The sequence below is a fragment of the Protomyctophum bolini genome (genome assembly GCF_963924005.1).
Source record: "Protomyctophum bolini genome assembly, chromosome: 17".
Classification (NCBI taxonomy): Eukaryota; Metazoa; Chordata; class Actinopteri; order Myctophiformes; family Myctophidae; genus Protomyctophum; species Protomyctophum bolini.
The window spans coordinates 5,257,747-5,270,059 of NC_137878.1; the positions used below are offsets into that span (position 1 = coordinate 5,257,747).

At 43.5% G+C, this 12,313-nt stretch overlaps 1 protein-coding gene across 1 annotated transcript; it reads right to left on the reverse strand.

The window, feature by feature from the left end:
• Positions 1 to 613: 613 nt before the first annotated feature.
• On the reverse strand, positions 614 to 12,074 carry aunip (aurora kinase A and ninein interacting protein). Its single transcript, XM_080787042.1, has 6 exons — positions 12,008 to 12,074; positions 10,060 to 10,172; positions 7,590 to 7,752; positions 2,631 to 3,550; positions 2,061 to 2,555; positions 614 to 978 (listed from the first exon to the last, which is right to left on the reverse strand). The coding sequence occupies exons 2-6, from the start codon at positions 10,150 to 10,152 to the stop codon at positions 769 to 771; spliced, it is 1,881 nt and encodes a 626-aa protein (XP_080643168.1). The 5' UTR covers positions 10,153 to 10,172; positions 12,008 to 12,074; the 3' UTR covers positions 614 to 768.
• Positions 12,075 to 12,313: the final 239 nt, after the last annotated feature.

Here is a 12,313-nt window from a genome sequence, read left to right on the forward strand (position 1 = left end):
CTTGTAGATTGGCTATTTTCAGCAAGTGTAAAATCTGTCATTACGACGGCATCAAGGCCCGCCAAAATAAATTTTAGTCGACTTAGTCGCATGACATTTAGTTGACTAAAACTAGAGTGACACTAAAACATTCCAGGTGACTAAAACAAAATGAAAACTATTCAAAAAGACTAAATGACTAAAAACCTTTTAGAATTTTGCTGCCAAAAACAACACTGCTGTGTGTGTGTGTGTGTGTTTTGATGACCATGAACCACCAGGCCAATGGTATTCGGGAACACTTTGGGTTCCATTTTCGTCACCGCAAAACCCCTTATGCCTAAACTTCTTTGCCTTTTTTCCAAGGAACAGCAATGTCCGTGTTCACCTATGTATTCACCTATGTGGCCATGAGCACCAGTATATGACTATGAGTACCAGTAGGGGCGCTGTTGTGCTAGAAACAGAGATAGTATTAGTGCTGCACTGTTGCCTGCTAATGAGAGAGAGAGAGATGAGGGGGGGGGGGGGGAGAGTTGCAACACTCAGTTCACACGGGTGTGATTTTTCTTTTTACCATTTTGCAAAACATTTGAATAGTTAAAATGGCCAGTCTACAAGCTCACAACGTGTCAATGTAGATTGGCTAGTTGAACAGTTCAAAAATGTTTTTCAAAATAGTAAAAAAAAGAAAAGGCAAAGAAGTTTAGGGATGAGGGGTTTAGCGGTGACGAAAATGGAGCCCATAGAATCAAACAGACTCGGTGTGAATATGTCTGTCTGTCTGTGTCAGTGTTTGATGACCACGTTCCCCTGAGAGTCCTGAGTGAAGAGCATCTCCTCCTCCTCCTCCTCGTCCACAGAGGTCTTCAGAGACAGTGTTCTGTGGTTGCCTCCATGCTCCTTCAGTGGACTCCAGGCTGACGCCGTCACTCCTCCTCCTCCTCCTCCTCCTTCTCCTCCTCGACGGTGAGCGATCACCCTGAAGCCCTCCGAGTCCTGAGTGTAGGATGTTTGTCACAATGATTACATATTAGTCCACATCTAATCCAGTGGTTTCTTAACCCATTCTGAACGGGAACCCATTTTGGTGTTGGCACTGTGTTATGCTTTAGCTATTGAAAAATAGCAGATCTACACCGATCTACACCGAGTGGCGCGCTACGAGCTTGTAGGTCTGCTATTTTTGAAAAATCGAAGAACGACTGACATTTTTAGAATCTGATCTCAGGTCAGAATGGGTTCATCAGACCAGTGTGTGTCCAGTGGAAACCTCTTATGAATCTGATCTCAGGTCAGAATGGGTTCATCAGACCAGTGTGTGTCCAGTGGAAACCTCTTATGAATCTGATCTCAGGTCAGAATGGGTTAAAGGGGGGGTCTGGGGACACCTAGGGGGTCCTTGAGGGAGTTCAAAGGGGGGGGGGGGGTCCCCAGTTACATGATAGTTGGGAACCAAATGGACCCTTATGGGTCTGTGACTCTGAGAGTGTACAAATGTCAAACTATGGGGTTTTCATGATGCTGAATCCATTCCAAGCATTAGTTTTACAAAAAAAATAACTTATTGGGCTAAAAACGGCCATAGCCACTTGCCCAAATTCACATTTGTGATGACGCTATGGCCGTTTTTACTTTAGCCCAAGTAGTGTTTTTGTGCAAAACTAATGCTTGGAATGGATCCAGCATCATGAAAACCCCCTAGTTTGACATGGCACATGCTACATAAAGCATGATGAAATTTAGATTTTTGTTCCCCCTTATAGGTTGTTAATGGTATGGTCACATATTATGCCAATTATGGAAATTGCTCAGCATATGCAAGTTAGCATCCGGAGGTTTCTACATGCTGGGGACCCATACTCAACATTTCTAACATAAAACATTGGTGTACTCAACATGTCCGGGTTCATATTCTGGCTAGCGGACTATATGACTTTAAACTGATAAAAAAACGTGGATTAAACAATGAAAACATAACTCGGGCAACTCGCGAATCGCAGCGAAAGTGTTCTACAGTTAATTAACTCGGGGAAATGGTGAAGAGTAGTCAAAGTGTTACCTAAAACCTGTCATCCTACCTGAGTGAACAGCGTGGCCAGGCTGTCGTCCGGCTCCGGCTCGCTCCACGGAGCTCTCTTCAGAGGAGAGCTGCGCGCTCTCGGCCGCTTGCACGGCGAGGCGAGACCGCTGGCGGCAGCGGCATCGTCCTCCTCTCGCGCGCGCTTCCACGGTCGCCCGGGAGGAGGGGCGGACCACGACACCGTTTGCATAAGCGTGTGATGATTTCCCAGAGGTCTTCTGCGGGGTGGAGAGAGCGACGAGCGCTCGTTTGGGGATTTTAGAGCCAATGGCGACGATGTGTCGTTTTCCTTCTCCTCCTCCTGCTGAGATCCACGAGGCTTCTGCGTACATGTCCTTCCCTCTCCTCCTCCTCCTCCTCCTTTCTCCTTCTGCGTACATGTCCTTCCCTCTCCTCCTCCTCCTCCTTTCTCCTTCAGCGTACATGTCCTCCCCTCTCCTCCTCCTCTCTCCTTCTGGGTAGATGTGCTCCCCTCACCTCCTCCTCTCTCCTTCTGGGTAGATGTGCTCCCCTCACCTCCTCTCCTCTCCTGGGTAGATCTCCTCTCCTCTCCTGCACCCTCACAGACCCTGAAGCCTTCCTCACAGAGCAGAGCCGTCCCAGAGACGCCGCCTTCCCCTTCCCCGTGGGCCGCGGGGCGTTCCTCGTGAGTCAGGCTGAACCGACTACTGGTCTCAGAGTCTGGGGTTAAGTGGGCGTATTGTATCCTCTGGTTACGGGCCGTGGTTGGCACCTGCAGGCTGTAGCTGTACTGGGAGCAGCTCTCGGCTCCCCCCGGGTGCTCCCGGCTGTAGCGCTCTGCCCCAGACAGGCCCTCTGTTCGGGGTGAGGGTTCGGACAGCCTCCCTGGGACCTCCTCCTCCCGGCTGTAGCGCTCTGCCCCAGACAGGCCCTCTGTTCGGGATGAGGGTTCGGACAGCCTCCCTGGGACCTCCTCCTCCCGGCTGTAGCGCTCTGCCCCAGACAGGCCCTCTGTTCGGGGTGAGGGTTCGGACAGCCTCCCTGGGACCTCCTCCTCCCGGCTGCACTGCTCTGCCCCAGACAGGCCCTCTGTTCGGGGTGAGGGTTCGGACAGCCTCCCTGGGACCTCCTCCTCCCGGCTGCTCTGCTCTGCCCCAGCAGGCGGTGAGGAGCTTTCAGAAGGCCTCCTCTTCGTTTCCGGCTCTCTGTCTTCATATCCGTCGTGGTGTTCCGAGTCCACATGTCCGAGCAGGTGGAGTATGTCGCCGCGGGAGAGCGAGACCGGCGCCTCGTTCTCAGCGGCTCGTTCGCTCTCCCGGTGGCGGCGTGCACACTCTCCTCTGAACTCCTCTCCGTTAAGGAAGGCCAGCACTTCGGGATCCGGTTCATGCTTTTGCTTTGCGCCGAATTCCTCGGGTGGCGGGCTGGTTGAGGAGGAGGAGAAGGATGAGGATGAGGACGAGGAGGGGGTTGTTGAGTTCACAACGTCTCTGTTTGCCAGTTCAGATGGAGCTCTCTTGTTTTGAACTGTAGGGTTAAATACAAGGAATGGGAAAATGTTAACCATGTTATTTTTGTTCTCTCATAATCTCTTTATCCAGGGTGTAGGTTTTCTGGACACAAGTGCAGTTATTTAGCAACATAAGAGCACCAAAGTCCTGACATCACTCTCTTATTAAATCCCCTGGTTCGCAGAAGTTTCTCTCTATGGAGAATAATAATAATAAAACTTTATTTGTATAGCACCTTTCATGACATGAAATGCAGCTCAAAGTGCTTTACAGAAAAATGGAGAATAAAAGAAAAGCAAGGCAACAACATTAAAAACAAGCAGTAATGCAATACAGTGAGGACATGAATAACAAAAATAAAAAATAAAAGATCAATTAAAAGCAATGTTGTAGAAGTGGGTCTTGAGCTGAGCTTTAAAAATGTCTACAGAGGCTGCCTGACGAAGGTACAGTGGGAGCTTGTTCCATGCCGACGGCCCGTAGAAGCAAAAAGCTGCTTCCCCGTATTTTTTTGTTGCCATTTTTTTTTGGCAAAGCGAGCAGGCCAGCAGTGGAAGACCTTAGGGGGCGGTTTGGGACATATTTAGGCAGGCAGTCATGTAGGTAGGAAGGTGCGAGACCATTGAGAGCTTTATAGACAAGTAAAAGAATTTTAAAATCAATCCTAAAAACAACCGGAAGCCAGTGCAGTGATGCCAAAACTGGAGTAATATGTTCTCTCATCTTAGTTCTAGTTAAAACTCTGGCTGCTGCATTTTGGAATAACATGGGGTCATCTTAGAATCGTCTCATATAGGAATTATGGTTAAAAAATAAACAGACTTGTCTCAGCAATATTGTTGGGGAGGTGCCTCTCTTAGTCCGGGAGCTAGACCCAGCCCTCATAACAATTTTTGCTACCTTTTTTTCACTATTATTTCCTGTTAGCATATACCTTGGGCCATCTCAAAATGAAGGGACCACTCCCAACTCGGCCCCGTTTGGTTTCAGGGGCCCAAAAACCCCTTTTTTGGTATATGTCTCTGGCGAAATTGTGTAAAGGCAAATAAAAATTCACTAAAATTACATAAATACACATGGAAGTGTGAAATTTGGCATGGAGTATCCTGACACATAGGGGTAAGTATCAGAATAGGATTTTGGGGCTATCTACCTTTGTATTCTGAAATATGACCTACATCATCCTCAGAAACACAAAAATATACACTGTCCGTTTAACAAATAACAACAAAGATGGTTATTTTCCAGCACATTAGGGTGAATATAACTGCCTCACTTGTATATAGAAAACTTCCCATATCCTTAAACTTCAATTTAAGCCCAAGATGACCTCTCTATCTTGAAGATTACTCTTTCTGTGGCCAAAATGCTGCACTATACCTCAAATCGGAGACATTTTCATTATCAGTCAATATAGCCTTCCAGAGTCCTAGAATGTAACAATAGGTTCAAATGTTCTGCAACTACTGCTGTCTGAAGTTAGAAACATGAATACTACAGCAGGAACACAAATGCCTTTTATTATATTTATATTTATTTATTATATTATATGCACATAATAGCTTGTTTCAGTACATAGCCTATCAATAGTCACCCAAATCAATGTGCACCCAAATGTTAATAGAAATGTTGAATGGGAGAAGAGGTAGAAACCTGATTGTGTCCACCTTGATGCATTAATATAATTCAACCATCATCACTCCATGTCACCCTCAATAAATATATGTGAAACCACAAGCCGACTATGGTCCTGCATGGTTCTCTAATAGGCACACTGGTGTAAGGGTGATATAGCCTACAACCAGCAAACCCCTTCGTACAGTATACAATTATTTCATGGTCCTTCGAGCACGGATCACCCTGCCATCAGAGATGGACCGGAGTCCCCCTCCCCAGCTCCACCGCCACCATCGGCGCAGCAGCGACCATGGGCCCCAGCCCCCCAGCAGCCATGGCCCTCAGCCCCCCAGCAGCCATGGCCGTACTGTACTGTACATTATGTGTCACATGTCGTTATAGGTGAGCCGTACTGTACTGTACATTATGTAGTCCATGGCTGCTGGGGGAGTGGGGGCCATGGCTGCTGGGGAGCTGGGTGCCATGGCTGCTGCTGGGAGCTGGGGGAGTGGGGGCCATGGCTGCTGGGGAGTGGGGGCCATGGCTGCTGCTGGAGAGCTGGGGGAGTGGGGGCCATGGCTGCTGCTGGGGAGCTGAGGGCCCTGACATGCTGTGAATGTTGGACAACATAACGACATGCGACACATAATGTACAGTACAGTACGGCTCACCTATAACATCATGCGACATGTAATGTACAGTACAGTACAGTACGGCTCACCTATAACGACATGCGACACATAATGTACAGTACAGTACGGCTCACCTATAATGACATGCGACACATAATGTACAGTACAGTACAGTACGGCTCACCTATAACGACATGCGACACATAATGTACAGTACAGTACAGTACGGCTCACCTATAACGACATGCGACACATAATGTACAGTACAGTACGGCCATGGCTGCTGGGGGGCTGGGGCCCATGGTCGCTGCTGCGCCGATGGTGGCGGTGGACCTGGGGAGGGGGACTCCGGTCCATCTCTGATGGCAGGGTGATCCGTGCTCGAAGGACCATGAAAGAATTGTATACTGTACGAAGGGGTTTGCTGGTTGTAGGCTATATCACCCTTACACCAGTGTGCCTATTAGAGAACCATAGTCGGCTTGTGGTTTCACATATATTTATTGAGGGTGACATGGAGTGATGATGGTTGAATTATATGAATGCATCAAGGTGGACACAATCAGGTTTCTACCTCTTCTCCCATTCAACATTTCTATTTTCTATTAACATTTGGGTGCACATTGATTTGGGTGACTATTGATAGGCTATGTACTGAAACAAGCTATTATGTGCATATAATATAATAAATAAATATAAATATAATAAAGGGCATTTGTGTTCCTGCTGTAGTATTCATGTTTCTAACTTCAGACAGCAGTAGTTGCAGAACATGTGAACCTATTGTTACATTCTAGGACTCTGGAAGGCTATAGTGACTGATAATGAAAATGTCTCCGATTTGAGGTATAGTGCAGCATTTTGGCCACAGAAAGAGTAATCTTCAAGATAGAGAGGTCATCTTGGGCTTAAATTGAAGCTTAAGGATATGGGAAGTTTTCTATATACAAGTGAGGCAGTTATATTCACCCTAATGTGCTGGAAAATAACCATCTTTGTTGTTATTTGTTAAACGGATTTTTGTGTTTCTGAGGATGATGTAGGTCATATTTAAGAATACAAAGGTAGATAGCCCCAAAATCCTATTCTGATACTTACCCCTATGTGTCAGGATACTCCATGCCAAATTTCACACTTCCATGTGTATTTATGTAATTTTAGTGAATTTTTATTTGCCTTTACACAATTTCGCCAGAGACATACCAAAAAAGCGGTTTTTGGGCCCCTGAAACCAAACAGGGCCGAGTTGGGAGTGGTCCCTTCATTTTGAGATGGCCCAAGGTATATGCTAACAGGAAATAATAGTGAAAAAAAGGTAGCAAAAATTGTTATGAGGGCTGGGTCTAGCTCCCGGACTATCTATCGTTAATGACAGTAAGTCACTGATATTTGATAGTCTGTTTCTAGCTAAAATGTAACTAATTCAGCAGCAGTAACATTGGCGTTTTCTCTCAGTCAGTTGATTCCTCATATGGATACGAGTGAAATGGCCGGGATGATTTGTTTATTTTTGAAACATAGTTCTTATGAGGCGATCAATACAAATACAAAAATACAAAAAACCCATGGACTTAGTGCCCTCTAGTGATATTGATGCCAGACTTCAGTGCTCTATTGCTTCACACTAAAGGTTAGGCATTCACACCTGAACGTTGCCCAGTACAATCAGTCCTAACCACATGAACCCCTGGCATGTCATCATAACCATCATGACATTCTGTGAAGATTGGTCAAGATGCAGGCCAAGACACATAATCAAAGCTGTCTGCAAATAAAGGGCAAAGACTTTTTATTTGACCTACGTACCTCTGCATTGTGGCGCAAAGAAGGAGAAAATGGAACTCTGTTTGGTGTTGGGCAAGGGGACTCTGGTTTGGGTGAAGTTCAGAGCCACGGCCAAACTATAGCCTCCACCTCCCAGCGACGGGTTCAGCAGTTTGGAGATGGGACGCCGAGCAGGCTGCTTCTGCTGAGATGATATAGAAGTAACATTTAGAGACGGGACGTTGCACACTCTGGTTCTGGTTAAATCAGTGGTTCCCAAACTTTTTCATGTCAAGGGGGGGTGGGGGGAACTTTGGGAGCCACTGGGTTAAATTATACATAAATAACATTTTGAGATGAGACGCCCCACACTCTGGTTCTGCTTAAATGATATGAATAACAATAATGATCATTCATCATGTGTTATGAGACAGTACGGGACGTGACTCTATCTGGTGGTTTGCTGCTGCTCAGTCAAAACAAAATATATTTGTAGTCGAAATTTACACTGGGAAATATATCAATAATATTACATCGATATTGTGGTGAGCATAGATGCTATCCGGGATATGGAATAAGTGTTGTCTGGTCCTATTTATTTTATATATATATATATATATATATATATATTAGTGATCGACCGATATGGTTTTTGGCCGATATTTCCGATTACCGATTAGTGGAGAATCAAAAAGCCTGATAGCCGATATTATGACCGATATTAATTTAAGTAAAAAAATTTTTTTTACAGTAACATAAATTCTAACACAATAATTCCTTTAAATGCATTGGAGAACATTTATTGCTTATAAAAAGTTAGTGCAAGAATTAGTGCAATGTACTGTAGCAGAATATGGAACATAGTGCTGTATGAAGTGCAGGCACAGGCTTAAAACATTTATTTAAAAAAGAAATCAGGGAAAAAAAATCAGTTTATTTATCCAAATTGGTGATCTACAAGCCCACAGAACATTGCAGCATGACATGTTGAGAGCTTGTAGATCTGCTGCCCAAACTCCCCAAAGCCATGTGACCTTGTTGTTTTTACTCCACCACTGAAATTTGCCACTTTCAATATCATAATTTTATAGCAATACAAGACAATAGCCTTTTATGTCTCAAAACACTGGCCTACCGTTAAATTATTGTCAACTAAATAAATATGAATTAGAAATTAAGACAAATATTGACAATGCTACTGATTGGTTCATTCTTCATTGGCTTGCAGTTAGTTATTGCACATAGCCAAAATGCAATAATAATAATAATAGGCTGGTCAGGATGGGGGGAAAAAGTTGTCCTTTTAGAAAACAGTTGGCTCGCATGCATGCACGCACGCACGCACGCACGCACACACACACACACACACACACACACACACACACACGCAGCATGTGGCCACGCACCCACGCGCGCACGCACGCACGCACACACACACACACACACACACACACAATCAAAGAACCGTTTACAGCTGCAGTAAGTTTGCAGCGTTAGCATTTGAGCTAGCGTTGGCTAATGTAGGTCTACCACTGTTACACCTTCTGTCCCTCTCAGTGTGGATTTTATTTTTGTTAATGCAAGATGAAAACAGCAATGCTTATGGTTACAAGGTTAGTATTACTCCTTCTAGCCCTCTCTCTTTTTACTCCGTGTGTGTGGAACTGGGAGGGAGGGAGGAGCGAGCAGGCACAGCGTGCTGTGCTCTGTGTGTGTCTACTCCTCCTCTGTGTTACAGACACGCAGCTAAGCTATATACATCTCCTTATAACCGTACTCTACCGGATTTTCAATGAGAGTGGAGTGGTTGTTGTACTTTTTTGCGCATTTATGACAAAATATAATAATCGTTAATCGGCCGTTTTTTCCCCCGATTATTACCGATACCGATATTAATAAAAAACATGAATATCGAAGCCGATAATCGGCCACGGCCGATTATCGGTCGATCACTAATATATATATATATATATATATATATATATATAACAAAAATTAATATAATAATAATATAGCCAATCTGCAGTGATCTCACAATGTGACATGAGCGTAGATCAGCTACTCTTGGAATTTGTATCGAAACAAAAAGGTTTGATCTTAGGGTTTAATGATGCAGGCATGGCACTTTGGGGGACAAAAAGTTAGTGGCGCACATGATCTAGTTGATATCGAGGCGTTTGTTAAAAACGATATTGGGATAGTTGGTTTTGTCCATAATTACAACTCGTCGCGCTGCGACGCGTTGTGAGCTTGTAGATCGGCTATTTTCACCATGCAACCAAGTGTAAAATGACTTATGCTGGATCTCTTGTCCACTAGTCCCTTCCTAACATTTTAGTGTCGTTTTTATTCGTTGACGAAATTGTCCGTATATTTAGTCTTAGTTTTAGTCATCATAGCTTAGTTTTCATTTAGTTTCCATTTAGGTTTCCTCTGTGAAAAAAGGTAGTCGACGGCAAAAAGTCGTCATGGTTTCAGTCTACGAAATCAACACTGCTCCACAGTGACTGACCTTTCCTTTCAGCGTCACAGTGTCCAGCCACACTCCACACTCCTCCTGGGAGGACTGGCAGGCTTTTCCTGAGGCCTTGGACGCCTTCTTCATGTTGTTCACCGTGCTGGGAACTGGACAGAAGAATCCATGATCAGACAACACACTTACACACACGCTGTCTTTACAGTTAGGTGCTTATTATGTTTGTAGGTATTTATTAGCAAAAGTCCTTCAATTGTCGTCCTGTGGGACGGGTGGCTCTGTTCTTGCTTCTTGTTGACGATGGGATATTTTTCGTGACATTATGACAAGCGATCGCGCTATTTTAAAAGGCACACGTTCGTGATTCTCCAAAGGCTAGTGAAAAACATCGGCCGATGTTTCTTATCGATTACTTTGGTGATAAATGTGATCTTTAACTCTTGAGAGCGTAAAAATGTAACCAAATGGACCTGTACGCTACGCTCTCAACAGTTAAGATTATGGTTAAACATCTGCATTGCTGAATTTTCAAGAAGTCTACACAATTAGAGAATGTAGAAGAATTGTCATTTGCCCTGTTATCTCTCCAGGCTATAGATAGTAGGCTACCACATCAACACAGCATGGAATTGGAATTGTGGACAACATCTTATTCGATGACTATATTCTAACTTCTAAGACTCAAGTATTGGGTCTGAGAGGCTACATGTGATTAAATGGTGGTCCGTGGCTCAAATGCAGAATAAATAATGGACAATTGGCATGAAAAGGGTGGAAAGCCACTGCTGTAAATAATTTAATAACCCCAGGTTTGTTTTAATTGATCGTCTCCTGACTGATTGAAGAATTTATTAACAGATTGGAGAATTACGGTACATTTCAAGTACAACGCAATACACAACTTAACTGTGGACGACACCAGGCATAAAGCATTACACTTGTTTATGTTGCTACAACAGGGTCCACCATGTTAAAATAAGTTCATCATAACATTTAGAGACGTACAAACACTTCATCATAGAGGAGGTAAAAAGGGGGAAAAAACATATGTAGGGGAAAGGGTGTGGGGGATTCAGATGGTATCCGGAGAACTCACCAGTTTACCAACTCGCCTTATTATTTTTTTATTTAACCTTTATTTAACCAGTAAAATCACATTGAGACCATAGTCTCTTTTACAAGTGCGCACTGGCCAAGAGAAGAGGCAGTAACAACAAGAGAGAGATATATAGGGCGCGTTCGGAAATACCACACCGGAGCACACATAGTTTAGAGTTAACACTAGAGAAAGTAGGAATGCTAAAAGTTTAAACACCAAAGTACCGAAACAATGTATAGTAAACAATTCCTGAAATAGTAGGCCTACTTATCATTAGCATTCACATACTGCACCTTTTTTATCATCATCTAGCTGACCATTTAATTGCACAAAATAATTTGATCACTTTGGAAATTAACTATAACATCTGTGAATTTGACATAGGCTACTACACTGATGAAGACAGCATGTTAGTAAAACTGTATAATAACGATGCTGATGAAGACATTGATGAAGAATAAATTTAAATATATAAAGAATTACATTAGATAGAATTTATCTAATGTATCTTTAAATGTATAAAGAATGTTATTGATGACATAACTGGCGAGTTCTCCGGTATTCATCAGATTGTAAGAATTGCTATATTTATTTACCGTATATTATTTTTTTTCCTGTGTTGACCCTTTGTTTTTAACGTTTGTTCTTTTCCTAAATGTGTTCGTTTAACCGCGTTTGAGGATTAAAAACTAAACGTTTTGACCATTTTTTAGGTTAAATAAACCATTTACAGTACGCAAGGTTTTGTTTTAGTTTGGAAACACAGTTAATGATGAAACTCAACATCTAGTACCACTTTTGTAAATGTGGCTGTTGTTACTAGTCCTCACTAACGATAGCAAAGGTGTATTGGCTGATATAGCACTTTATTTAAAACATATTTACCTCCGTTTTGTTTTGAAAGATGTCTTATTTTAACATTACATGTTCATGTTGTTCAGTTCGAGTCTCGCGCCAGGTCCGTTGTTGTCATTGTGTTACACCCGTTACACCAGCTTTAGTTGGTCTATCGAATTCCGTGACTCTCTTGAGGGGCTGCCCGCGGGACTGCCTGTATGGAAATTACTGTTTCACTCGGGAATTACACGAATTGTCCAAATCCTTTTAAATACATAATAGAACATGCCATCTATCTATCTATCTATCTATGGCTGTAGCATGGACGACGTTGCGAGTAAAAGTAACTTTAGT